Here is a 24,363-nt window from a genome sequence, read left to right as displayed (position 1 = left end):
TGAGCGAGAAGACGCGATCTGGTTGGGTTCTAGTGGTTTTGTTGAGTTAGGCCACCAGGTGGGTCGGGTCGGGTCGGGTCGGGGCTACTGGTTACCTTCGCTGGGTTAGACCACCATGTGAGTCGGTTCGGATCAGGGCTGCTAGATACCCTTGAGTAACTCTCCCTGGTTCCATGGGTTTTGAATGGTTTGGGCCGACACTTATCCATGACCCAATTTTTTTCCTCCACACGATGGGCCTGCTTAATCACTTCTTGCAAGGAGCTAGGCCTTAACACTCTCAACTCAGCCCGAATTTCCTCTCTAAGCCTATTAATGAAGACTCTCATCAATATCTCTTCACCTAAGTCCTTCAACGGTGCCGTATAGGAATCAAAGTCTTCTCTGTATTCAGTCACAGTGAAGTGTTGTTTCAACGCCTCATGAGCAGAACCTTGGAATGACGGCCGGAATCTGGCGATTAGAGCAGCTTTGAACTCATCCCACGACTTGAAAGGCTCTCTCCCTTCCATCCATTGGTACCAGTTCAATTCTCCCTTCCATCCATTGGTACCATTTCAATGCCCTACCCTCCATGCAAACTACCGCTGCCTCAACCATCTCTGAGGATCCAAATTTGTTAATAGTGAAGTAACGATCGACGCGAAAAGTCCATCCAAAGGGGTCTTCTCCACTGAAAATTGGAAGTTCCAGCTTCCGGCCTTTCTTCTCTTCTTTCCCACTTTCCCTATTTGTTTCTTGTCCTTGTTCTCGGCCATTCCCAGATTCTGTATTCTCGGAAGATGACTGAGACTTCTCTTTTTCGCGGTATCATTTCTCATCCCTCTCCTCTCTAAATCTCATCAATTCTCTCATCTCGGTCAAGTACTCCTTAAGGCTACCCACATCGGTTTTTACGGAGCTCATATCCTCCTGTATAGACTTCATCTCTTTTTCCATATTTTCCATCCTACTTTCCATCTTCGATTTGACCATTCCCCGCGTGAGACCATCTGGTGTTTTTTTTTTTTCTTTCTAGCTTTGATACCAAACTGTTGGAACCCTCCTACAATTCAAAGATTCACAGCAAAACAACACACACAGAGCCAACAATACGCACGATAATAGACAATAGCAGAATGTATTAATGGATACTGAGTGAACACGAAACAAAAACAATTGAAATAACAGATAGTTTCCCAGCAATTCGAGGAGCTGGGGGCCTCCCAATCAATTCCAGAATATATTTCTTGATATCCTACTCTCCCCCCTCTCTCCCTTTTATAAGCTAATTCTTCTATTCTGTAACAATATTGATAGCCATGTGTCGATCCTCATAACAGCCTCAACAATCCTAACAACCCTCATTGCACACCTCACCACCCTTTAACAAACTCACACTCAACATCCCTTATTCATGTTCCTTCCCCTGCCCTTGGATTTATAGACCTTATGTATGGGAGGTCTAACAGATCTCCAACGCCAATTACAGTTTCGGTTCAACGCTTGCTTTCCTGATTGTCTTTCCAATTGGTTTTGAGAGATTCCTCGTTGATGAAATTAAGCTAAAATGTTTTAGCTCACTGTACCCTCTGTTTTAAAAACTGGACCGGCCGGTCCGACTGGGACCCAGCAGCTTCTCCGGTCCGGTTCAAGTCTTAGGGGGGTTTTTGTAATATTTTAAAATTATAAGGGTTACTTTGTAATTTTATAGGAGTGTTTTAGAAATATGTCAAAAGTTTAGAGATTAATTGGTAATTTTTTAGGTGGGTATTTTTGAAATAAATAAAAATTTTAAGGACTAATTTAAACTTTTTAGGGGAATTTTTGTAACATATTAAAATTTGAGGAATTAATAGAATTTTTTTTAAAATAAAATTATCGTTGGCGTCATCGATCCAACTAGTTGGACTGGTTGACCCGTGACCCGGGCAGCAAAATGGGTTGCCCTCCGATCCGGGTTTTAAAACAATGATTGTACCTAGTCTTTGAGACTACGAGGTTTCTAGTGAGGCTGATGAATGCATGCGACTTAATAAGGCCTGACATTTCATTGGAGTTATAAGATTAAGTATAGATGTGTATTGTTTAACCTTAAGGATCCAAAAGACCTAGATGACACCAGAGATGGTGGTGAACATGAGTAGAGAAGAAATGGCTTAAGTGAGATGATGCAATGCTGGTATAAACATGTCGAAGACAAGAGAAAAGCTCTAACTGAGAGTAAGGGTGACTTGATTCTCCATCAACAAGAGTCGTTATCTCAATAAACGATCGATCGATATCAGTGTGGTTGATGTGAGAAATGCAAAATGCACTACCAATTAAGTTACAGGATTGATGGTGATGATACTAACATTAACATGGGAAGATTACTTATGGAAAATAATGCTAGCTACCTAGTTAAGTATTGCTATAAGTGTCTGTGGATGTTGTCACACCAATAGGAACAAGATGACAATTTATAAAACCTGGAGGGTTGTCTTGGATATCACTTAAAATAATAAAGTAGTGGGAGAAATTTCTAAAGACTAAAGGGTTTTAAAGTAATTATCGCAATAGTAATGCTATACTTAGAAAGAAATCTTACAAAGATCTTTATACAAAGTGATGTGGCAAAAAATAAAAAGAAGAGTAAATATAATGAGTTTGACTTTTTATTTTACTCTTCCATTCATTTTTTGTCTTTCTATTTTGTATGGAAATCTTTGTAAGATTTCATTGCAAGTATAATATTATTTTTATCGCAAATATGAAAGGAGAATCATATTGAATCTTTTTTAATAAAACGTTTTCGTTTCTAGTTTGAGATAAACCCTTATCAGAATTAGTTACTAATAAAACGATTTAGAAGATTGCCATGTTTTTTAGTTCATAATAAAAAGAAATTCAGATGGTGGCACTACTATTCTTTTAATCATTAAAAAACTAATTAAGCATCAATCCATGAAAGGAAAACATGCAGTTATAAAAGTATTGAAGCTTACTAAGACCCCAAAAAATGAATTATGTGTTTTGATATGAAAGTGCAAAAAGCTCATTAAGTTAAATTTCATGCTTGATTTTGTCATTGCTCCTTCCCCTACGCCATGCAAAGCAAAGTAACTAATATCACGGACTAAGAGCTTTTCAAGACAGTTTTGGTTGAAGGGTGTGTTTGTTTTATTATTCCTATCATATCTTATTCAAAATAAATATTTGTTTCATTATTCTCACAATCTAGACCTGGGCAGGAACCAATCCCAATCAGGTCTAGGTCTGGATGACTCAACAAAGTCACCGTGACCAGCATGCATGCCACCAGACTCTTCTTGTTGAGCATGCTAATTAAGGTTAGAGCCTCTTTGTTGATCGACAGGCGACACTTTACTCATCTAGTTCTTATATAATTCTTTCGTTATATTTCTGATTCGTGTTTTCTGATGATTTATATAATATTTCTTTTCACTATCGAGCTGAAGATTTCAGAAAAATTAAAATTTGCAAAAAGATGGGTTAATGCAGCAATTCAAACATTGGAATATGCAAATGTTAAAGTATCAAAATAACAGTGTCAGAACAAAACCCATATATTTTGTAACTAAAGAAAATATAATAATCCATCATCAAGAATCAAGATTCAAGAAATCTACTTACCAAAATGTATTCTCGCTTTCCCTCAGCCATCTCGATTCCTTTTAAGGTTTGAAATCTTTCTGCAAAGGCTCTCAATAGACGCTGAGAATCATTTTTTATTCTAGCGTGATCTTTCCAAATCGCTCTTAGATTTTCAATGAGCTCCACATCTCCCCTTTCAAGTTGGTTCTCGTTAATCGGCATGATTCTGGCCTAATCTACGCCATGCAAAGCAAAGTAATTGATATCGCGAACTAAGAGGTTTTCAAGATAGTTTCGGTAGAAGGGTGTGTTTGTTTTATTATTCCTATCATACCTTATCCAAAATATATGTTTGTTTCATTATTCTCAAAATCTAGACCCGGGCAGGGACCGGTCCCAACCAGGTCTAGGTTTGGACCTGATTAGGACTGGTCCCAACGAAATTGGTCCCATTTTTGGGACAACTCACTCATAGGCCTAGGACTGATCCCAGGCCCATGAGAAATTTTAGGGCCCGAACTGGTCGCTAAAATTTCTCATGGGCCTAGTCCGGGTTTGGGACTAAGCCTAGCACCGATTTTTTGGGTTGGTTTTTTGGAACCAGTCCCAAATGCCTAGATCTATCAAAATCGAATCATATTTTATTCTATTCAACTCAAAATACTTAGATTTTTTTAACTCCATAGGTTTGTTAATTTAACTAAACACCCCAATAATAAAAATTTATAAATTGACAAAAACACCCCCACCCACCCACATATTCTCGGTAGTCAATGGCCGACTGCTGGCATTTAATTGGTGGGTGGGGGTATTTTTGTTAATTTTAAAAATTTTATTATAGAGGGTGTTTAACTAAATTAACATATATAGGGGATTAAAAAATAATCTTACCAAATACATTTTCAAATTTAAAATCTATCCTCGTAATAATAACCCAAATCAATGTTTTTCAAAAATACTACTTAAAATAATAAAACAAACACAAACTATTGACAGTCACGTTGCATTTGATTTAAACAATTTTGTCCCAAAAAAAAAAAACGGAGTTACGAAAATAACAAACCTATGCACAGAAAAAATAAATAAATTATTTAATAAAACATTGTCAAACTTATATATAAAATAGGAAGGGTAATACTACACATACAAAGAAATTTATAAAGATCTATAATACAAAGTGATGTAACAAGAGATAAATGGAAGATAGAGATGACAATGGGCTGGGCCGGGACCGGGTACCCCTTGGCCTAGGCCCAAGCTCGACCCTATGACAAAGGCCCAAGCCCAACCTGGGCCTATCATGGGGATCCCAAGCCTGCCCATTTTTATAATGTGAATTTTTAAATATTAATAAATTTCAATTTTTTATATTTTTAATTCTAGAAACAATTTTTAGATATTACTTTTTTTTTAATACTCACCAAATATTAATAAATTTCAATTTTTTTTTTTTTTATATATATGTAAGATAATTCTATAATTAGATATATAGTATAAGGGTAATTTAGTAAAATTGTCTAGTCGGGTCAGGATTAAAGACATACCCATGCCGAGCAGATACCCAAGGGCGGCCCTTGAAATCAGTCCTAAGTCCAAGCCCAAACCTGCTAACATCGACCTTTTGGGGCCAGGTACCTAGAAATACCAGGCCCATTGCCATCTCTAATGGAAGAGTGAATATGATAAGTTTGATTTTTTGTATTCACTCTTCCATTCATCTCCTGCCACATCACTTTATACAATAAATCTTTGCAAATTTCTTTGTACGTCTAGCATTATTGAAACAGGAAACCATCCCACTTAAATTAAATGCTGGACTGAAACAGTAGTATGACATACAAAGGCAGCAAAAATATTTTGAATGTAATGTCATCCTAACTCTGTAGAATTATTGGAATTAGGATACTATGCTGCATGCAATTCATGCTTATTGAACAAATCATTGTTTCTACTATCAAGTAATTGGCAAAGGCATTTCGTGTCTAAGAACCTAAATGGTTCGGATTCTAAGTTTGTTTCCCCATAAAAGTTCCAAATCCTGATTCTAGTTGTGATGCATTAACATCCACAAACATAGGAGAGAACCTGTAATTATGTTGAGGTACTTGAACTTCAGCTACCATTCAAGAACTTTTTCAGTGTATCTTTCCCCCATTCAGTGCAAATAAGAGATGTTATGCCTAAAAATAAGGGTTGACATGTGCTGACATCATCAAGCACCAATCAGAATCCAGCAAACCATTCTACTGTCCAGAACAAGACACAAATCCAAAGGCAAAAGGAATATAGCTATCAAAAACCCAAATCGCCTCAAGAATTTGTGACTGAGTGAATTTGGTTCACACATCTGTCCAAGCCCCATTTAATTTAAGGATATATATGGGAGTTCTCAACGAATGAGAAGGTATGCAGGAAGGATCTTCATGACATCAAACCACTTGCAAAATGTAATCATTACTGTTGAGTTGCATATAATCATATTAGGATTATGATGTTGAGTTGTACAAGATCATATTAGGATAAGGATTAGATTTATTAGGAATATGATTATTTCCATTTCCTTATCTCATGGATTACTGGATGTATATATTGTTGTATATTGTTCACAAGGAAAATATGAAGAAAAAAAAAAGGCAGCTCCCCCTCATAAAATAGAGGTTAGATACACACGAATTTTCACAAAGAAAATAGCAAAGACACACTATTAGAAAGAGATTGGCTTAACATTCTCTAAGAACACCAAACACTTGTAACCATAGATTGCAGCTCGCGACTTCTTGTAAGTCTGTGTAACGATCAGAAAGAAACATTTACACAAACAATCACAGTGGATCTAGGATTCGCTCTAAGCATCTGAACCACTATAAAAATCTTATTGTCACATTTACTTTACATCTTTGCATGCTACTATTATCAATGTACCTCACCCACTCACTATAATCATCGTGTGATTTCTTAGCACTTTGTACGTGCAAAGTCGTCGGTGTTAAAATCAAGCATCAACAAGGGGTGTGGCAATTTTTTTTAGTGAGGGGACTCCTGAGTTAAACAACTATTTTTAGTTTATGAATTAGAAAATATATACGTCAATTAAATTAATATGTATGCACGATGTTGTGATGCATGTAATATAGACTGTCAGATTGTCTCCTTCTAGAGTCTCAAACTCTATGAAATGATTTAACTGACTTGAAGCTCCATAGACAAACAACTCTAGAGAAAGCTTTAATAAAATTTGTTTTGGAAGATAAAAAACAAAGACCTATTGTTCACAAATAGGAGAAAAGTCTCTTTCCAAATCCAAACAGCCAAAGTTAATTGCAGCACATCAATTCAAAACGCAACAATTTCTACCTGACTTTGATATACTATCCAGAAATCAACAAAGAGACGCAACAATTTCAAGCACCACCACCATGCTTGCCATCATCCAAATCTTCATTATCTCTTCCAACATCACTACCAGGGATTCAACGACTCAGCAAAGTCACAATGATCAGCATGCATGCCACCAGACTCTTCATGCTGACTAGGCTGACTGAGGTCAGAGCCTTTCTATTGATCAACAAGCGATAGTTCGCTCATCCAATTCTTCCATAATTATTTCGTCCCGTTTTTTATTCATATTTTCTAATGATGTATATAATATTTCTTTTCACTACCGAGCTGAAGATTTTAGAAAAATTAAAATTTGCAAAAAGATTGGTTAATGCAGCAATTCAGACATTGGGATATGCAAATGTTAAAGGATCAAAATAACAATGCCAAAACACAACCAATATGTTTTGTGACTTCATCAAGAATAAAAATTCAAGAAATCTACTTACCAGAAGGTATTCTTGCTTCTCCTCAATCATCTCGGTTCCTTTTAGGACTTGAAATTCTTCCTTAAAGGTTGTCAATATACGTTGAGAACCCTTTTTGATTCTGACATAATCTTCGTGAATTGCTCTTAGATTTCGAATGAGCTCCACATCTCCCCCTTCAGGTTGGTTCTCGTTAATCGGCGAGTGTGGGTTTTGGTTAACCAGCAGTGATCTGTTATGTTCATCCAAATCTTCATACGGAATTACATCTGTTCCAACATCACCAGCAGGATTCTACGACTCAGCAAAGTCACCATGATCAGCATGCATGCCACCAGACTCTTCTTGTCGAGCATGCTGACTGAGGTTAGAGCCTCTCTATTGATCGATAGGCGACACTTCACTCATCTAGTTCTTCCATAATTCTTTCGTTATGTTTCTGATTCGTGTTTTCTAATGATGTATATAGTATTTCTTTTCACTATCGAGCTGAAGATTTTAGAAAAATTAAAATTTGCAAAAAGATGGGTTAATGCAGCAATTCAAACATTGGAATACGCAAATGTTAAAGGATCAAAATAATAGTGTCAAAACAAAACCCATATATTTTGTAGCTAAAGAAAATATAATAATCCATCATCTAGAATCAAGATTCAAGAAATCTACTTACCAAATGTATTCCCGCTTTCCCACAGCCATCTCTATTCCTTTAAAGGTTTGAAATCTTTCTACAAAGGCTCTCAATACACGCTAAGAATCATTTTTTATTCTGGCATGATCCTGGCAAATCGCTCTTAGATTTTGAATGAGCTCCACATCTCCCCTTTCAAGTTGGTTCTCGTTAATCGGCATGATTCTGGCCTGATCTACGCCATGCAAAGCAGAGTAACTGATATCGCAAACTAAGAGGTTTTCAAGATAATTTTGGTAGAAAGGTGTCTTTGTTTTATTATTCCTATCATATCTTATTCAAAATACATATTTGTTTCATTATTCTCAAAATCTAGACCTGTGCAGGGACCGGTCCCAATTAGGGCTACAAACGAACCGAACAGTTCACAAACGTTCGTTGTTCGTTCGATTACTGTTCGATAATGTTCGCGAACATTTGTTCGCGAACAGTTCGATAATTGTTTGATAATATGTTCGATCGAGTTCGAACAGGGGTTGTTCGTTCGATTATGTTCGCGAACACTATACGTTCGACTAATTCATCCGTTCGCGAACAATCGTTCGATTGTTCGTTCGTTTATGTTCGAAAAACAAGGTTATGTATTATTATAATTAAAAAAAAAATTTCCATTTTTATATTATGTTTGATTGAGTTTGGATGAATTTTTTTTAATGGTAATCAATAATAAAATATTATGATACTTTTGTCTTTCTTATATATATAATATGTTTGGATTTTTTTTTCCAAATGTCATCAATAATTAAATATATAAGTATATAGCATTTTAATTAAAAAGTAATAAATTACTATGATACATAGCATGACAAATTTAATAACATAATAAATTGTATAATCAAGTGATAAATAATATAGTAAATCCAATAACATAATAGCTTCATATTTTTCTAAATGTAATCAATAATTAAATATTATAAGATAACATTTCAATTAATAAATAATAAATATAGTATGGTAAATTGATAAACATAACATATTGTATAATCAAGTGATGTATAGCATACCAAATTTAATAATATAATAGTTTAATTAAACCTAAATTAATCACACATTTGTATTGATCACATATTACAATAAACTCTCATATCACTATGAATTTATAGGTGTTGGTACAAAATAAATATGTAGACAGTAATGATAATATATATATATATATATAAAATTAATCACACATATGTATTGATCATATATTACAATAGATTTTCATTTTACTCTAAATTTATGGGTGTTGATACAAAATATATATGTAAACATTTAAAATATTTATGATAATTTATGTAATGATAATAAATATATGATAACCTAAAATTTTGGTAATTTCATAACATATTTAACCTATGATTAATATATGTATGATAATAATTTTGTATATACACAATTACACATTATATATAACAAATTAATCACACATATTTATTGATCATATATTATAATAGGCCATCATTTCACTATGAATTTATGGGTGTTGATACAATATATATATATATATGTATGTATAACAAATTAATCACACGTATGTATTGATCATATATTACAATAGACTTTCACTCCACTATAAATTTATGGGTGTTGATACAAAATATATATGTAAACATTTAAAATATTTAGGTATTTACAAATTATCGAACGAGTTAGTCGAACAGGTATTTACAAATTATCGAACGAATTATCGAACGAGTTAGTCGAACAAGTATTTACAAATTATCGAACGAGTTAGTCGAACAAACAAGTTAGTCGAACGAGTTAGTCGAACAGGTTAGTCGAACGAGTTGCTAACGAACACGAACGAGCTTTTTGTTAATCGAACGAACAAGAACACAGATCCTGTGTTCGTTCGAACACGAACACGAACACGAACAATCGAACATGCTTATCGAACGATTTTCGAACGGGCCCGTTCGTTCATGTTCGGTTCGATTGCAGGCCTAGTCCCAATTGGGTCTAGGTTTGGACCTGATTGGGATTGGTCCCAACGAGACTGATCCCATTTAAGACCAGTCACTCATAGGCCTCGGACTGATCCCAGACCCATGTTAAATTTTAGGGCTCGAACCGATCCTTAGGATCGGTCTTATGGGCCTAGAAAATTTTTTTCACCCCTAATTTTTTTTATATTTAAGGGGCCAAAAAAATTATGTAGGGGGGTTTATACAATTTTTAGGGGCCGAAAGAATTTTTTCCACTTGAAAATTATTAAATTTTGTAAAATATCAATTTAACTCTCAATATTTTTGTTAATTTCAAAATTTATAGGGGGTTTTTGGATATTTTTAGGGGACCATTTAGAAAAAATGCAAAGGGGTTTGGGCCCAGGCCTGGCCCTTAGAGGAGGGCCCGATCTAGGGATCGGTCCCTCCTCTATGGCCCTGGTCCGGGTTTAGGACCAAGCCTAGCACCGATTTTTTGGGCTGGTTTTTTGGAACCAGTCCCAAATGCCCAGGTTTATCAAAATCCAATCATATTCTATTCAACTCAAAATATTTAGATTTTTTTAACCCCCTAGATTTGTTAATTTAACTAAACACCCCCAACAATAAAAATTTATAAATTGACAAAAACACCCCCACCCACCCACCCACCCACATGTTCTCGATAGCCGGTGGCCGGCTGCTGGCATTTAATAGGTGGGTAGGGGTGTTTTTGTTAAGTTTAAAACTTTTATTATAGGGGGTGTTTAACTAATTAACAAATATAGGGGATATTAAAAAATAATCTTACCAAACACATTTAAGCTCTTTCTCTCTCTCACTCAGCCCGTTGGTGAGTCTTGCCACCGTCCGTTGGAGCTCTTTGTTGTTCCCATCTCTCTTTTCGAGCTCGACCTTTTGGAAGTCTGTGGCCTGAAGTCCAGAATCTCTCTCTACCAGGTACTGATTCACCTGGATGTGAGCCGTTTTAGCCTCCGCATCCATGGCCGCAAGGTCCTACTTCAGCTTGACATTCTCCTCTTTCAGCTTGTGGAGATTGTTGGCAGAGTCCATATCAATCTTTTGCTAGGCCACGGTCAGGGCGAGCAGGGACTGCATGGGAAAAGAGACAAAAGTTAGTTTCCTTCTCTCAAAATCATAAAAAGCTAAGACGGTTCTCAAAGGGAACAGGTCGTTTTACCTGACTGTGTAGTTAGAGCGCGGTAGCTGTCAGGTTGGTAGGTCGAGAAGCTATGAACTCCTCAAAGGCTGAGGCATCCAGCAGGGTGTACATTATCGGTTGCAAGTGCCCTGGCAGTTGCCCTAGGGAATCCAGCATGGACGAGTTTGGCCCTGAGGGGGCAGGTACATCCTCGACTCATTACTTGCTCACTTTCTTTCGAGTAGCCGTGGTCACTCCTGCTCCTTTGCGCGAGCTCCCGGGGGCCGTTAAAGTACGGAGGGTGCCCCTCAAGGGTATTCTCGAGCGAGTGACAAGGTAGGGTTGGGTTCTTTCTGATAGTACCCCGAGGCCCTCTGGCTTTGACTACGTTTCCTCCTCGGTGGTCAGCTATTTCCTTTTCTTGGTCTTCTGGCCCATGGTTCTCTACTTCGTGGCATGAGCGGCCACGAGTCGAGGAGCTTCTTTGTGTCACTCTATGGGTGGTTGCCTTTTGGCGCTGATCTGTACCCTTCCTATGAGGATGGCACTAGGGGTCACTTCGGTTGGCTTAGTTGGGTTGACCTGGGGGAATGCAAACCCTACAGCCTTTATCGATGGCGTTGGAACCCTTGGCGACATGGTCGCTGCACACCATGAAAATGTGTTAGCAAAAAAGTTATCTTTGGTACAAGGCTAAAAGATCTTCAAGATACAAAGATACTTACGGGTTGGAGCTTTCAAAGATGTCTTAAGGTTGAAAAATTTGTACTTTTGCAGGTTAGCATTGGTCATGAGCAGTCTTGTGTCACGACTCTAATTGGGAAAATGACCAAACACCTCCATACGATTGAAATCTGCTAGAGCCGTCAACCTGGTTGTCTTGTTCTCTACGAAAAAGAAAAAATTATATTAGTCTTAACTATTAAAAGAGAGTTAAAGGAAAAGATAATCAGTTTGGAAATTAAAAGGGACAAACCTACTCGGCTCCTTAAATTTACAGACACCATCGTACTGAAAAAGAAATATTTGGTGTCATAAGCCCCAATGTTGCTAGGGTAGCCAAATATCCCTCCCTTGATCGTAGATCGCTTCGAGAGGTAGAAGGAATTTTTGTCCTTGCTTTTCTTTAAGTAATAGGCACATGAGAGTTCCAATGTTGTTAACTCGTCGAGTTCATGTTCATGGCATGTAATAAACATAGCAATCGCAGTCATGAACGCGCTAGGATTAGTTGGAATGACGCGACCTCGAAGTGGTCGAGGATCGATCTGATAAATGGGTGAAAAGGTATCTTCACCCTGCATTTGAAGATTGCATCTGAGATAGTAGTCATTCCCTCTAGAGTGTCCTAAGCAGTGTGCGACCTATGCTAGTAGATGTTTACATTGATCGCAAACTGGTCTACTGCTTTTTGAATCTCATCCGTAGTGGCAGTTGATAGCACCGCCTATGCGGGACCTGTTGAAGTGTTCGAGGGCTGCGAACTAGTTCCTTCAATTGCTCTCATCTCCGAAATGTTCATTACTCCTAAAGTTTGAAAAGGTGTGACACGTAGAGGTGACTTAGTCTCTATACACAGTGTTTCGTTTGACCTTAAAAGAGTAAGAAAAACCCTAATTTTCTTCTTTAACTCCTAAAAACCCTAAACGTCCTTGAGAATGAGTTCCTAAGGATATGTGCCCTAGATTTTCAATTCTTAAGAGTGTTCCTTTTTTGAACACCACTCCAGAATGTGCATCATGTAAATTTACTAGGTGTTCAAACCCACAATTGCTGTGAAAGAACCGAGTTTTTAACAGAAATGAAAAAGAGAAAGGGAAGGATTTTCGTTACCTCTTGGTTACTGGCGATGAACGCTCTGTCCTAACGGTGAGTGCGCATCAACTGGAAGACGGATGAATTGGTTTCTTGAGTGCAAAAACTCTATTTTTCTCTCTAAAGATTTGAGTTCTGTGAAAATTCTAAAGTAGGCTTAGGGTTTTATAGGGAAAAAGGCAACGTTTGTTTTTCTTTGCAAGCGACGTTTGGGTAGGACATGTTCCCAACCGTTGGATGCGACCACGTGTCGCCAATGCTCGTGAAGAGTAACCTTCACGTTTCGTGAAGATCAATCGACGTTTCCCTCCATTGAAGACACCAAATGTCAGTGTGGTTATCTTCACCACATTAAATGCGCCTTCATCCACATTTAATACTTTAAAAGAGAGTGTCATTTCAGCATGACTTGCATTTAATGTTCATGACTGATACTTATTGCGCAAAGACACGTCTGTCAGATAAATCTTACTTTATTGACCAGGCCAACTGTCAAACGCAACAGATAACATCTGAAGAGGTTGTTCGAGTGAAACACTCTTCTCCGAGTATTGAGCTTGAAGGAAAATGACGTCTGATTTTCAGTAAAAATATTCTAAGTGTTTTCAGGTCATGAGCAATGGGTAAAGTTCGAAGAACGTTGGTATAGCACTAAGCAGGATCCGACCCCAGGTCGTTGAACCTTTAGGGGATGATCACCTCAGGTCGCTTGTGAAGCTCGCCAAGCCCACATCACGACCTCCACTCAGTTCGCTAGTCGAGTTAAGTCATGAACTTAGTGTTATCTCGGCCATTCTCCATTTGCAGTTTGAGCAAGCGATCCTCGAGATGAGTTAAATCAAGGCATAATAGTGAAGTTTTCAAAGTTCAAACCTTGAACCTTAAGAACTGGGGGGCCTTCTGTTATGCCTAAAAAATTTGGGTTGGCATAGGCTTACATCAGCGAGGACCAATCAGAGTTTAGAAAGACATTGTGTCGTCTAGGCGCTACCACGTCGTCCAAGGACAGAAGAAGTAAGATTGTCATCAACTTGGCAGGTGAAGGCCTGGCTAGTGAGTGGCTCGAAGTCACCCACTTGCCCAAGCCCTACTCGATTTAAGGATATCTACCATGCAGCCAGCCAATGGGAGGTAGGGTAGGAATTGTACGACACCTGTCTGCTAGCAGACTCGTAATCATTACCCATAAACCTCTTACTATAAATAGAGAGCTCCCCTCTCATTATTCGGATTCAAATTTTGATTTTGATACTGAGAACCCAAAACACTCACTCTCCCTCTCTGTATTTCTATTTCTCTGATCACTACTTGCGACCTAATTGTAATCTTCCATTTATAAAAAGATAGTGGACGTAGGATTCACTTTGAGCATCCGAACCATTTTAAAAATCGTCTCCCTTTTATTTATTTCATTTCCAGTTCACATGTAATTTCTAAGTCCGTTTAGCACTTTACATGTGCGAATAGTTGGTGTCAAAATCAAGCATCAATAGAAATAATATATATTTTGAATCTTACATCAAGAAAAATTGAAGGCCCTTCAAAGTGAATGTCAACATATTTGATCAAATCCATGAATTAAGAAAAAATATGTTAAACAAACCTCATTTTTCCTAGCCACTGTGTCTATGGTCTCCAGCCCCATTTCCAATTTCGGTTCAACGCTTGCTTTGTCTTTACTCTTTCCAATTAGTTTCCCATTCATGCTAGTTACCTAGTTATGTATAGCTGTAAGTGGCTGTGGATGCTATCGTAACAACAGGAACCAAATGACAATTTATAAAACCTGGAGGGTTGTTTCAGATGTTTCTTAAACAAATGAAGTAGTGGGAGAAATTTCCGAACACTACAGGGGGTTAAATTAATTATCGTAAATATGAAGGGGGAATCAATTGAAGTTTATCAATAAAATCATGCTAAAACGCTGTCGTTTCTGGCTTCAGATAAACCTCATCGGAATCAGTTACTTCTAAAACCCTAAAATCACAGGCTAACGAAGAAAAAGAAAATGAATAATAAGAAGTAAGAAACAGTGAAGGAAATATTCGCGTCGTGCTCCTTTACCAGCCTCGGCCTTCACTCCACATTATGTGACCAGCTTCGAGGTTTTCTCGAAAACCCAGTTTTGTTTGAAAAAATACATTTTTTTATGTTTGTTTAAAGCTAATTAGACTGAAAATATACGTCATTTGTGTACAGAAAGATTGGGATTCGAAGCTCCCACTCTTGTGCAGGCTGAAGCCATTCCTGTTATTCTCGCTGGTCGACACGTGTATCATCCTTTCCTTTGTTCTCTTACTTTTTATTGTTTTGTTGATGATTTTTTCTTTTTAATAGTTTTGTTCTGTTGATGTTTCTTTTTTCCAAAAATATAGACTTGTTAATGCAGCAACTGGGACTGGCAAGACGGTGGCGTATTTAGCTCCCATTATTCATCACTTGCAGAGTTACACTCCACGAATTGATCGTTCTTACGGAACTTTTGGTAAAGAATAGAAAACAATTGAGTTTTTGAATGTGAGAATTTTTGTTTATAATATGATACATCTTAATGTGTTGATTGTTTGGTAGCATTGGTACTTGTGCCCACACGAGAATTATGCCTGCAAGTTTTTGAGATTTTGCACAAGTTACTGCATCGTTTCCATTGGATTGTGCCAGGTTATGTTATGGGTGGTGAGAATAGATCAAAAGAGAAAGCCAGGTTGCGCAAAGGTAAACCACTTTCTAAACTTCCTTAACAATGATTGTACATTTAGAAAGACTTACTAGTTATTGTAGGTGTAATTTCGTCGATTGGTAAATTCATTTTGCATTATTAAATGCTTTTTAGGTATATCTATTCTTGTTGCAACACCTGGACGCCTTCTGGATCACTTAAAGCATACAACAGCATTCTTACATACAAATTTACGTTGGATAATCTTTGATGAGGCAGATAGGTATAGTTTCATAGGTTAAAGTTGAGTTACAGGTTCTTAACAAATTCTGTCTTCATTAACTCTTGATGTGCTCCTTGACAGAATTCTGGAATTAGGATTTGGAAAAGAAATTGAGGAGATACTAGATATTTTGGGTTCGAGGAATGATGGGTTTGTTGGCAAGGAGAAGGAAGATTCTAACTTTAAGAGGCAGAATTTGCTATTATCAGCTACCTTAAACGAAAAAGTAAATAATCTTGCGAGAATTAGTTTAGAAGAGCCAGTTATGATTGGTCTTGATGACAAGAAGGTGCAACAAGATGCATCACATGAACAGAGTGGATCTCTGGGATCTGTTGTGGACAAAGAACTTGAACATCCGAGTGCAGTGATGAGCTCTTCAAGTGGAGACTACAATCTTCCAGCTCAGTTGGTTCAGAAATATGTAAAAGGTATATTTTGATTCCTTGGTGAACCTTTAACCTAGGTTAGAGTGATAAACATCTCAATGAATTTTATGCAGTTCCCTGTGGTTCACGGCTTGTGGTCCTTCTTTCCATACTCAAGCATCTTTTTGAAAGAGAAGCTTCCCAAAAGGTGAGACTTATTTTAATTTTTTAATTGCTCAATGCAGTTTCAAGTACCTTTCTGTCTTCTGTGATCAATTCCAATTCCAAATCCTTTTAAACCAATATATTTCATGAGAGATGCCGAGTGCAATCTTATTAAACATTTTATTTTTCTTTTGTCAGATTTCTGATGCTATTTTCTAATATGAAGTCAATTACTAATTAATTTGCTTTGACTTGATCTTCATTTGAACTAGCGAAACAATTTGTGCTCCCTTTTTTTTTTTTTTTTAATTTTTTTTTTGGAGTTCAAGAACTGATCCGAGAAAGTTGTTATCATTTCTTCTGGCTTATAATTACATTTAAGATATGGTGGTTAACTTTTCATTGTCTGATTTGGTATTAATTTGTCAAGTTCTCTACATACTCCTATAGGTTGTGGTGTTCTTTTCAACATGTGATGCTGTGGATTTTCACTATTCTCTGTTGAGTAAATTCCAGTGGTCACCCTATACACAACAAGATGCAGAAACCAAACAGCTATTTTTGAGATGCAAAACATTCAGGTTACATGGGAATATGAAGCAAGAAGATAGAAGAACCACATTTGGGGCCATTAAAACAGAGAAGTTGGCACTGCTATTGTCCACAGATGTTGCCGCTAGAGGCCTGGATTTTCTGAAAGTTAAATGTATTATACAGTATGATTCTCCAGGGGAGGCTACTGAATATGTGCATAGGTATTTAGACTTGTCTCTGTTGAAATTTTCATTTCCAGTAATTCATAGGCTGTTTTCTTTCATTTTTGAGGATTCTTTGTGCTGCATTCTTATGACTGGCATACATTTTTTTTTTTTATATATATACTATTGACATGTATCTTAAATTTACTTGCAATTCTACTTTTCTATCATTATTAAATTGTACTCAATGGTACTTGTTTTTATGTCTTTCAAGTGAAAGGCGGAGATTCTTGATGTTTTTGTTGAGACAGATAGATGTTTGGCAGGTGCTTGATGCTAATTGTTTTTATCTGTAATGCAGGGTTGGTAGAACCGCTCGGTTGGGTGAAAGAGGAGATTCGTTGTTATTTCTACAGCCAATTGAAGTGGATTATCTGCAAGACCTGGAGAAACACGGTGTATTATTGACTGAGTATCCTCTCCTCAAAGTGTTAGATGGTTTTCCTTTGTATGGTCATGTACCTCGAGTGAAGAAATTTGTTTCCACAGAGTCGCATCCTTGGGTATTAACTCTCCAAAAAGCACTTGAGTCGTTTGTCTCAGCTGAGGTATGACACTGGGTATTTCTGGTGATGAATAATCATACACTAGTATTATGTTGACTGTGATTGATCTTTACGTAGTTTGAGTATGTAGTATGTACTTGGGAAAAGCCCTTCAGAGACATTAAACTCTGCACTGAGCATTCCTTACGTTTTTGGCTCGTTCTTTAGACCATAATTGGACCTACTGGCTCTAGTTTCTTTTTGTGTGCTCCAAGTTGATGGTTTTGGTTTGATGCCTTTCTGCAGCCAAAGATGAAGAAACTAGCCCAGAATGCTTTTTGCTCCTGGGTTCGTGCATACACTGCCCATCGTGGTGAGCTGAAAAGAATGTTTATGGTGAAGAAGCTTCATTTAGGGCATGTTGCTAAGAGCTTTGCATTGAAAGAGCAACCCTCTTTGGTCGGGAAATCATTCCAGTCACAATCAAAGAAAAGGAAGAGGGATCAGAAACAGAAGGGACAACAGAAAAAAAGGAAGGTTTCCGGTAAAACATAATTGGCGAGTTGATGGACAGATTTTGAAAGTGCGACATGACATCTGTTGATCATCTTGAGCAGTTGCCGCATGCGAAAATACCTGGATCAGATTTGTTGTCTTTCACCAACGTTGTATGATCCGGTGGTGGTTGGCTGGGTCATTTGGTTCTTTGCAATGGAGAAATTATATATCTTATAGGAAGAGGCTGTTCAGGCAGAGTTGTAACTGTAGAGTATTATTTACTTCTCACAGTGTAGCTTATATCAAAATTTTGACAGAAACATGATTATAAATGGTAAATTTGCTTTCTGATTTTGGTATCGGTAATATCCATGTCTGGTACAAAACAATTTAAACAAAGGACCCATTTGCAAAATCTCAATCTTTCAGCTTCACCAATGAATTTATAGCAAACTCTATCCTAACAATCTACTTCCTAAACCACCTAAAATAACTTTGCCTACAGGAACAATGCTGATATGAATTTCAAGTTATGCATTATTCGACATCTTTCTTTTTTAAAAAACTCACATTTCTCAACACAATCCCTAATCAATTCCAAGATCAAAAACCTTGCCCAACAAGGGCAATACATAGAAGCACTGAAATTATACTCAAAAAATCCAAACTGTCCTTTTAGTATAACTAAATTCACCTTCCCTTCAATTCTCAAGGCTTGTGCTTCACTGACAAATCTTCAATATGGAAAAACAATTCATTCGACAATCATTACCATGGGTCTACAATCTGACCCATATATTGCCACTTCTCTTATCAGTTTGTATGTTAAATGTGGGTCACTTCCACTTGCAGTTCATGTGTTTGATAAATTGTCGGAGAGGGAGGTTTTAGCTCAAGATATATCAATTTGGAACTCTATGATTGATGGGTACTTTAGATTTGGTCATATTATAGAGGGAATACATCAGTTTTGTCGAATGCAATCGTCGGGTATAAGACCTGATGGTTACACATTAAGTATTCTACTTGGGGTGTGTAGTAGTAGGGATTTGGGATGTAAAGAAGGAAGACAGATTCATGGTTATATCGTAAGGAACATTGGGAATGGTGACTCGTTCTTGGATACTGCAATAATTGATATGTACTTGACTTGGGGTCAGTTAAAATATGGTTGGCGAGTGTTTGTTATGCTGAGTAATAAGAGCAGTGTGGTAGTGTGGAATGTGATGATTGGTGGATTTTGTGAGAAGGGCTTATGGGAATGTAGCTTGGAATTGTATTCATTAGGGAAGAATGAGGATGTCAAATTTGTGTCAACTTCGTTTTCTGGTGCTTTGACTGCTTGTGGGAATGGTGAAGATGAGAGTTTTGGTATGCAGGTTCACTGTGATGTGATCAAAATGGGATTTCAAAGTGATCCTTATGTTTATACTTCTCTATTAACTATGTATGGCAAGTGCAAAATGATTGAAGCTGCAGAAGAAATTTTTCATCTGGTACAAGAAAAAGAGATTGAAATATGGAATGCCATGATTTCAGCTTACACTAATAATGGCTATGCTTATGATGCTTTGGAAGTTTATAAACAGATGACATTAAATGCAATCCCATCTGATTCTTTTTCAATTTTGAATATATTATCATCAAGCGGTACAATTGGACTACATGATTTTGGTAGGTCAGTTCATGCAGAATTAGTCAAAAGACCTATACAGAGTAATATTGCTTTACAAAGTGCCTTATTAACCATGTATGCTAAGTGTGGGAGTTATCCTGACGCTAAGTTGGTTTTCAGTACAATGAAGGAAAGGGATGTGGTTGCATTCAGCTCTATGATATCTGGTCTTTGTCATAACAGTAAGTTTGAGGAAGCTTTGGATTTTTTCAGAGGTATGGAGGTAGGTTTATTTAAACCAGATTCTAAAATTATGGTAAGTGTTATCAGTGCATGTTCAGGACTGGAGAATGTAGATTTGGGCAGACAGATCCATGGATTTGTTATCAAGTGTGGATTTCAACTGGATTTTTTTGTGGCTAGTTCCCTGATAGATATGTATTCCAAATGTGGTTCTGCGGAATTTGCAGGAAATGTATTTTCTGATATGCCACATAAAAATCTTGTTGCTTGGAATTCTATGATTTCATGTTATTGCCGCAATGGTCTACCAGAACTGTCAATTAAGTTTTTTCGTCAGATTGTGCAGCATGGCTTCTACCCAGATTCTGTATCCATCACAAGTGTTCTCGTTGCAGTTTCATCAATAGCAGCACTGCTTCAAGGGAAGATTGTTCATGGATATCTAACTAGACTGAAGATTCCATGTGATGTTCAAGTGGAGAATGCATTAATTGACATGTATATCAAGTGCGGATTCTTAAAATATGCGCTGTATATCTTTGAAAACATGTCTCAGAAAGACTTGGTAACATGGAATTCAATGATTGCTGGTTATGGATCTCATGGAGAATGCCTTAAAGCAGTGGAGCTTTTTGATCAGATGAAAAGATCAGGGGTAAGACCTGATGGTGTAACTTTTCTCTCCTTGCTTTCATCTTGCAACCATTCTGGTTCGGTAGAGTCAGGTCTGAATCTATTTCAATCCATGAAAGTGGACTACGGGATTGAACCTAAGATGGAGCATTATGTAAACATTGTTGATCTCCTAGGGCGTGCTGGACGCTTGGATGATGCCTACAGCTTTGTAAAAAGCATGCCCATTGAACCTGACAGGAGTGTTTGGTTGAGTTTGTTGTGTGCCTGTCGAGTTCATCGTAGTGTGGAGCTTGGAGAACTGGCAGCTCAAAGCCTACTAAAGCTGGAGCCAAGCAGAGGCAGCAATTATGTTCAACTGTTACATCTGTATGGAGAAGCTGAAATGTGGGATCAAGCAGCCAACTTAAGAACCTTTATGAAAGAAAAAGGATTGAAGAAGAACCCTGGTGGCAGTTGGATTGAACTGAGGAACAAGGTTGATGTTTTCTTCTCCGGAGATTCATCATCGGAAAGCACTATTGAGATATATGAGACTTTAAATAGTCTTAGAAAGAACATGGATATGAAAACATGCGATTATGAAAGTGTTGAAGCCTACTGAGACCCCAAAAAATGAATTGTGTTTTGATATGAAAGTGCAGAAAGCTCATTAAGTGAGATTTCATGCTTGATTTTGTCATTGCTCCTTCCCCTACGCGATGCAAAGCAAAGTAACTAATATCATGAACTAAGAAATCGTCAATGCTTAATTGCTTATGGTTTTCAGACAGTTTTGGTAGAAATGAAACTATTAACAGTCCATAATCAGATGTTGCATTTGATTTAAACAATTTTGTCGCAAAAAAAAGAGTTATGAAGATAACAATCCTAAACCATCCCATTTCAATTAAATGCCGGACCGAACAGTTGTATGACATACAAAGGCTGCAAAAATATTTTGAATGTAATGTCATCCTAACTCTGTAGAATCACTGGAATTAGGATACTATGATGCATGCAATTCATGCTTCTTGAACAAATCAGTTTCTGCTATCAAGTAATTAAAAACAACTATTAGCAAAGGCATTGCGTGTCAAAGAGCCTAAATGGTTCGGATTCTAAGTTCGTTTCCCCAAAAAGCTCCAAATCCTGAGTCTAGTTGTGATGCATTAACATCCACAAACATAGGAGAGAACCTGTAATTGTGTTGAGGTACTTGAACTTCAACTGCCATTCAAGAACTTTTCTGTATATCTTTCTCCCATTCAGTGCAAATAAGAGGTGTGATAATTGTTTTAGTGAGGGGACTCCTGAATTAAGTAGCTATTTGTACTTTGAGTTCAACTGCAAAACAGGAGACTTGGGGCCATTACTCTCTTTTGTCCTCTTCAAGATCTTCACCTAGCCCAAACACATGAGGTTCTGCCACAATTGACACCTTCCTTTCCTTTCTTTCCACCTTGGTTGTTAAATCTCCCACCAGCATAACACTACTGCCAGTAAGTGAAATGCTCTCCTCTTCAAGGTCATCTCCTGTCTCTTCCGAAAATGAATATCTGCAAACCGCAAAAATCATCATCAAGTAGGGAAAAAAAAAGAATCTGTATTCCTCGAATTCTCTAAGCAAACCAGAGTGGCTCATGTATCCTTTTAAAGCACACATTAATACTCTAGAACGGGGAGTTCAATCAACCATTGAATATAGTTTTCCATAAATCTCCACAATAGATGCAAATGCTGCTCAAAACAAGTTCATCGAATAGCAGTCTGTAAGATAATGATGGGTTCCAAAGATGACCTATTTGGGTTATGTGACGGGGCCCAGAGAATGCATACTATCACCAAGAGAATATATGCAAGCAAAGTCCAGAAAGCTGGAATTATCCAAGCTCTTCGCCACAGTTCGTTCAATGGATCGGCTGCATTAAAGTACAACTGAACAACAACAAATTGCTTGAGTGTAAGTATATAACTTAAATAAGTATAGTGCAATTTACGGGTAATACGTTCCAGAAGCAAATCTGAATATGCAAGTGAACTTTAGTTAAGGTAAGAAGTAAAAATGATTTTGAACAAGGGGCTTTTTCTATCCTCAGTGAGAAGCTATTTGTGATTTAAATTAACATTATAAAATCATTGTTAGAAGCAAGAGAAGAAATATAAAAATAAAATAATAATAATAAAAAAATAAAATCCGAAGAGAATAGAAATAATCTACCTCATAACCAATCCAAGCAACAGAAAGCAGAACTGTTACAGCAAGGGAGTTGGTAAACTTCCGGTACAGTGCAAATTTGGCCATGCTCTTTTTAATCTGTTAACAAAGCATAGGAAACAGCAGAATTGCTTAAGAAGTTAAATTTATAGGGCACATTATGTGTTTCTCTCTGTGCGTGTATGTGGCTGTGCACGCATATAGGATTAAAAAATGCAGGAAAATCAATCATTTTGTCAATCTAATGGGTTACCAGAACCAATCAAATTATTATATCGCACAGAACATCTTCGAGTATATAGCTTTTTAGAACTACCGCAATGCCTTAAATAAAATTTATAGTAGCATNCACCGCAGGTCCACAATCACGGTTCGATTGACATCAATGCTTCACCCCGCCTTACGAAAATCTCAAATCTTGATCGCATTTCCATTAGCTCCATTTTGGGACTTCACCCATTGGATCATGGCCAAGGCCCTTCACATCAACTAATTGCTTTTTGCTTTTATCAGTACCGTCGTTAATTAACTTTTAAGTTTATTTAGAAACGTTTTAGGCATGTTTGAAATAAGATTTATTAACTAAAATATCAAGTTTCCAACATAACCTCACAACCTTAATGTATAGGTAGATCGGTGCTTTTACGTTAGCTCCCACCACATCAAGACACCAAAGACATTACTAGAAATAATTATTTATAAAGGAATTATTGTTCTTTGAAGAACAACCATTAATTTCATGAAGAATGATTGTTTTTTCCATAAAAAATGATTATTCATTATTTATGAACGATTATTCATTTGGTTGTTCTTTCATAAGAAATGGTCATTTCTTTCGTGAGGAACGATTATTCCTTCATAAAGAACGATCGTTTTCTATAAAAGAATAACTGTTTCTTTGGTCTAGTCAAAATTATTTTGTCGTGACAGTGCTGATTTAATTGCCTTGTTGGGAGTTGTAAGAAAAATTTATGAGAAAAAGTTGTTGGCCTAGTATTTACTCATTTATTAAATATATTATTATATTTTGGTTTTGTTTTTTTTTTTTTAAACCAGTTTAAAATGTGATGAGATAATAAATACAAAATAAATACGTGCAGCCAGGGTTTTACAACCCGACCCATGGAGTGACCCGGTCACCAAATTAGCCGGTCGAACTGGTTCAACCGTCAGGTCGAACCGTGATGTCATCATATTGATGTCAGTATGATGACGTCATTATGACATATAAAAAAAAAAAAAAACGGTTCAACTGTTGGTTCGAACCGATTAGATCGATGGTTCATAACAAAAAATTCGATACAACCGCGGTTTAAAATGGATTATTTGAAAATTTCAATTTTTTAGTCAAACCAACTTGTCTCGATCACTGGTTCTCGGTTCAACTAGTTGAGCTAACCGAGCCAGACCAAGTTTTAAAACCATGCCTAAAAAAAGCATGAGATTTATGGACCTTATCCGAATGTTGCAATAATTCTACATTAACATTTGAATCAAATAAA

At 37.0% G+C, this 24,363-nt stretch overlaps 3 protein-coding genes across 3 annotated transcripts; 2 read left to right on the top strand and 1 right to left on the bottom strand.

Moving 5' to 3' along the window:
- The first annotated feature begins 11,233 nt into the window (after positions 1-11,233).
- On the top strand, positions 11,234-18,531 carry LOC116137346 (DEAD-box ATP-dependent RNA helicase 17-like). Its single transcript, XM_031423034.1, has 11 exons — positions 11,234-11,345; positions 14,991-15,062; positions 15,157-15,229; positions 15,333-15,442; positions 15,529-15,672; positions 15,791-15,899; positions 15,981-16,330; positions 16,402-16,475; positions 16,883-17,187; positions 17,492-17,738; positions 17,982-18,531. Exons 1-11 carry the CDS (start codon positions 11,234-11,236, stop codon positions 18,228-18,230), a joined length of 1,845 nt encoding a protein of 614 aa, XP_031278894.1. The 3' UTR covers positions 18,231-18,531.
- Positions 18,532-18,672: 141 nt separating this feature from the next.
- LOC116137396 (pentatricopeptide repeat-containing protein At2g40720-like) lies at positions 18,673-21,268 on the top strand. Its single transcript, XM_031423083.1, has one exon. The coding sequence runs from the start codon at positions 18,692-18,694 to the stop codon at positions 21,266-21,268; it is 2,577 nt and encodes an 858-aa protein (XP_031278943.1). The 5' UTR covers positions 18,673-18,691.
- A 589-nt stretch (positions 21,269-21,857) lies between these two features.
- LOC116137308 (transmembrane protein 87B-like) lies at positions 21,858-22,957 on the bottom strand. The gene is made up of 3 exons (XM_031422995.1): positions 22,865-22,957; positions 22,445-22,581; positions 21,858-22,202 (listed from the first exon to the last, which is right to left on the bottom strand). Exons 1-3 carry the CDS (start codon positions 22,946-22,948, stop codon positions 22,016-22,018), a joined length of 408 nt encoding a protein of 135 aa, XP_031278855.1. The 5' UTR covers positions 22,949-22,957; the 3' UTR covers positions 21,858-22,015.
- Between the last annotated feature and the right edge of the window lie 1,406 nt (positions 22,958-24,363).

Source organism: Pistacia vera, unplaced genomic scaffold (genome assembly GCF_008641045.1).
Source record: "Pistacia vera cultivar Batoury unplaced genomic scaffold, PisVer_v2 Contig323, whole genome shotgun sequence".
Lineage (NCBI taxonomy): Eukaryota > Viridiplantae > Streptophyta > Magnoliopsida > Sapindales > Anacardiaceae > Pistacia > Pistacia vera.
The sequence above is the reverse complement of the archived record's forward strand: the minus strand, read 5'-3'. Positions and strand labels throughout refer to the sequence as shown.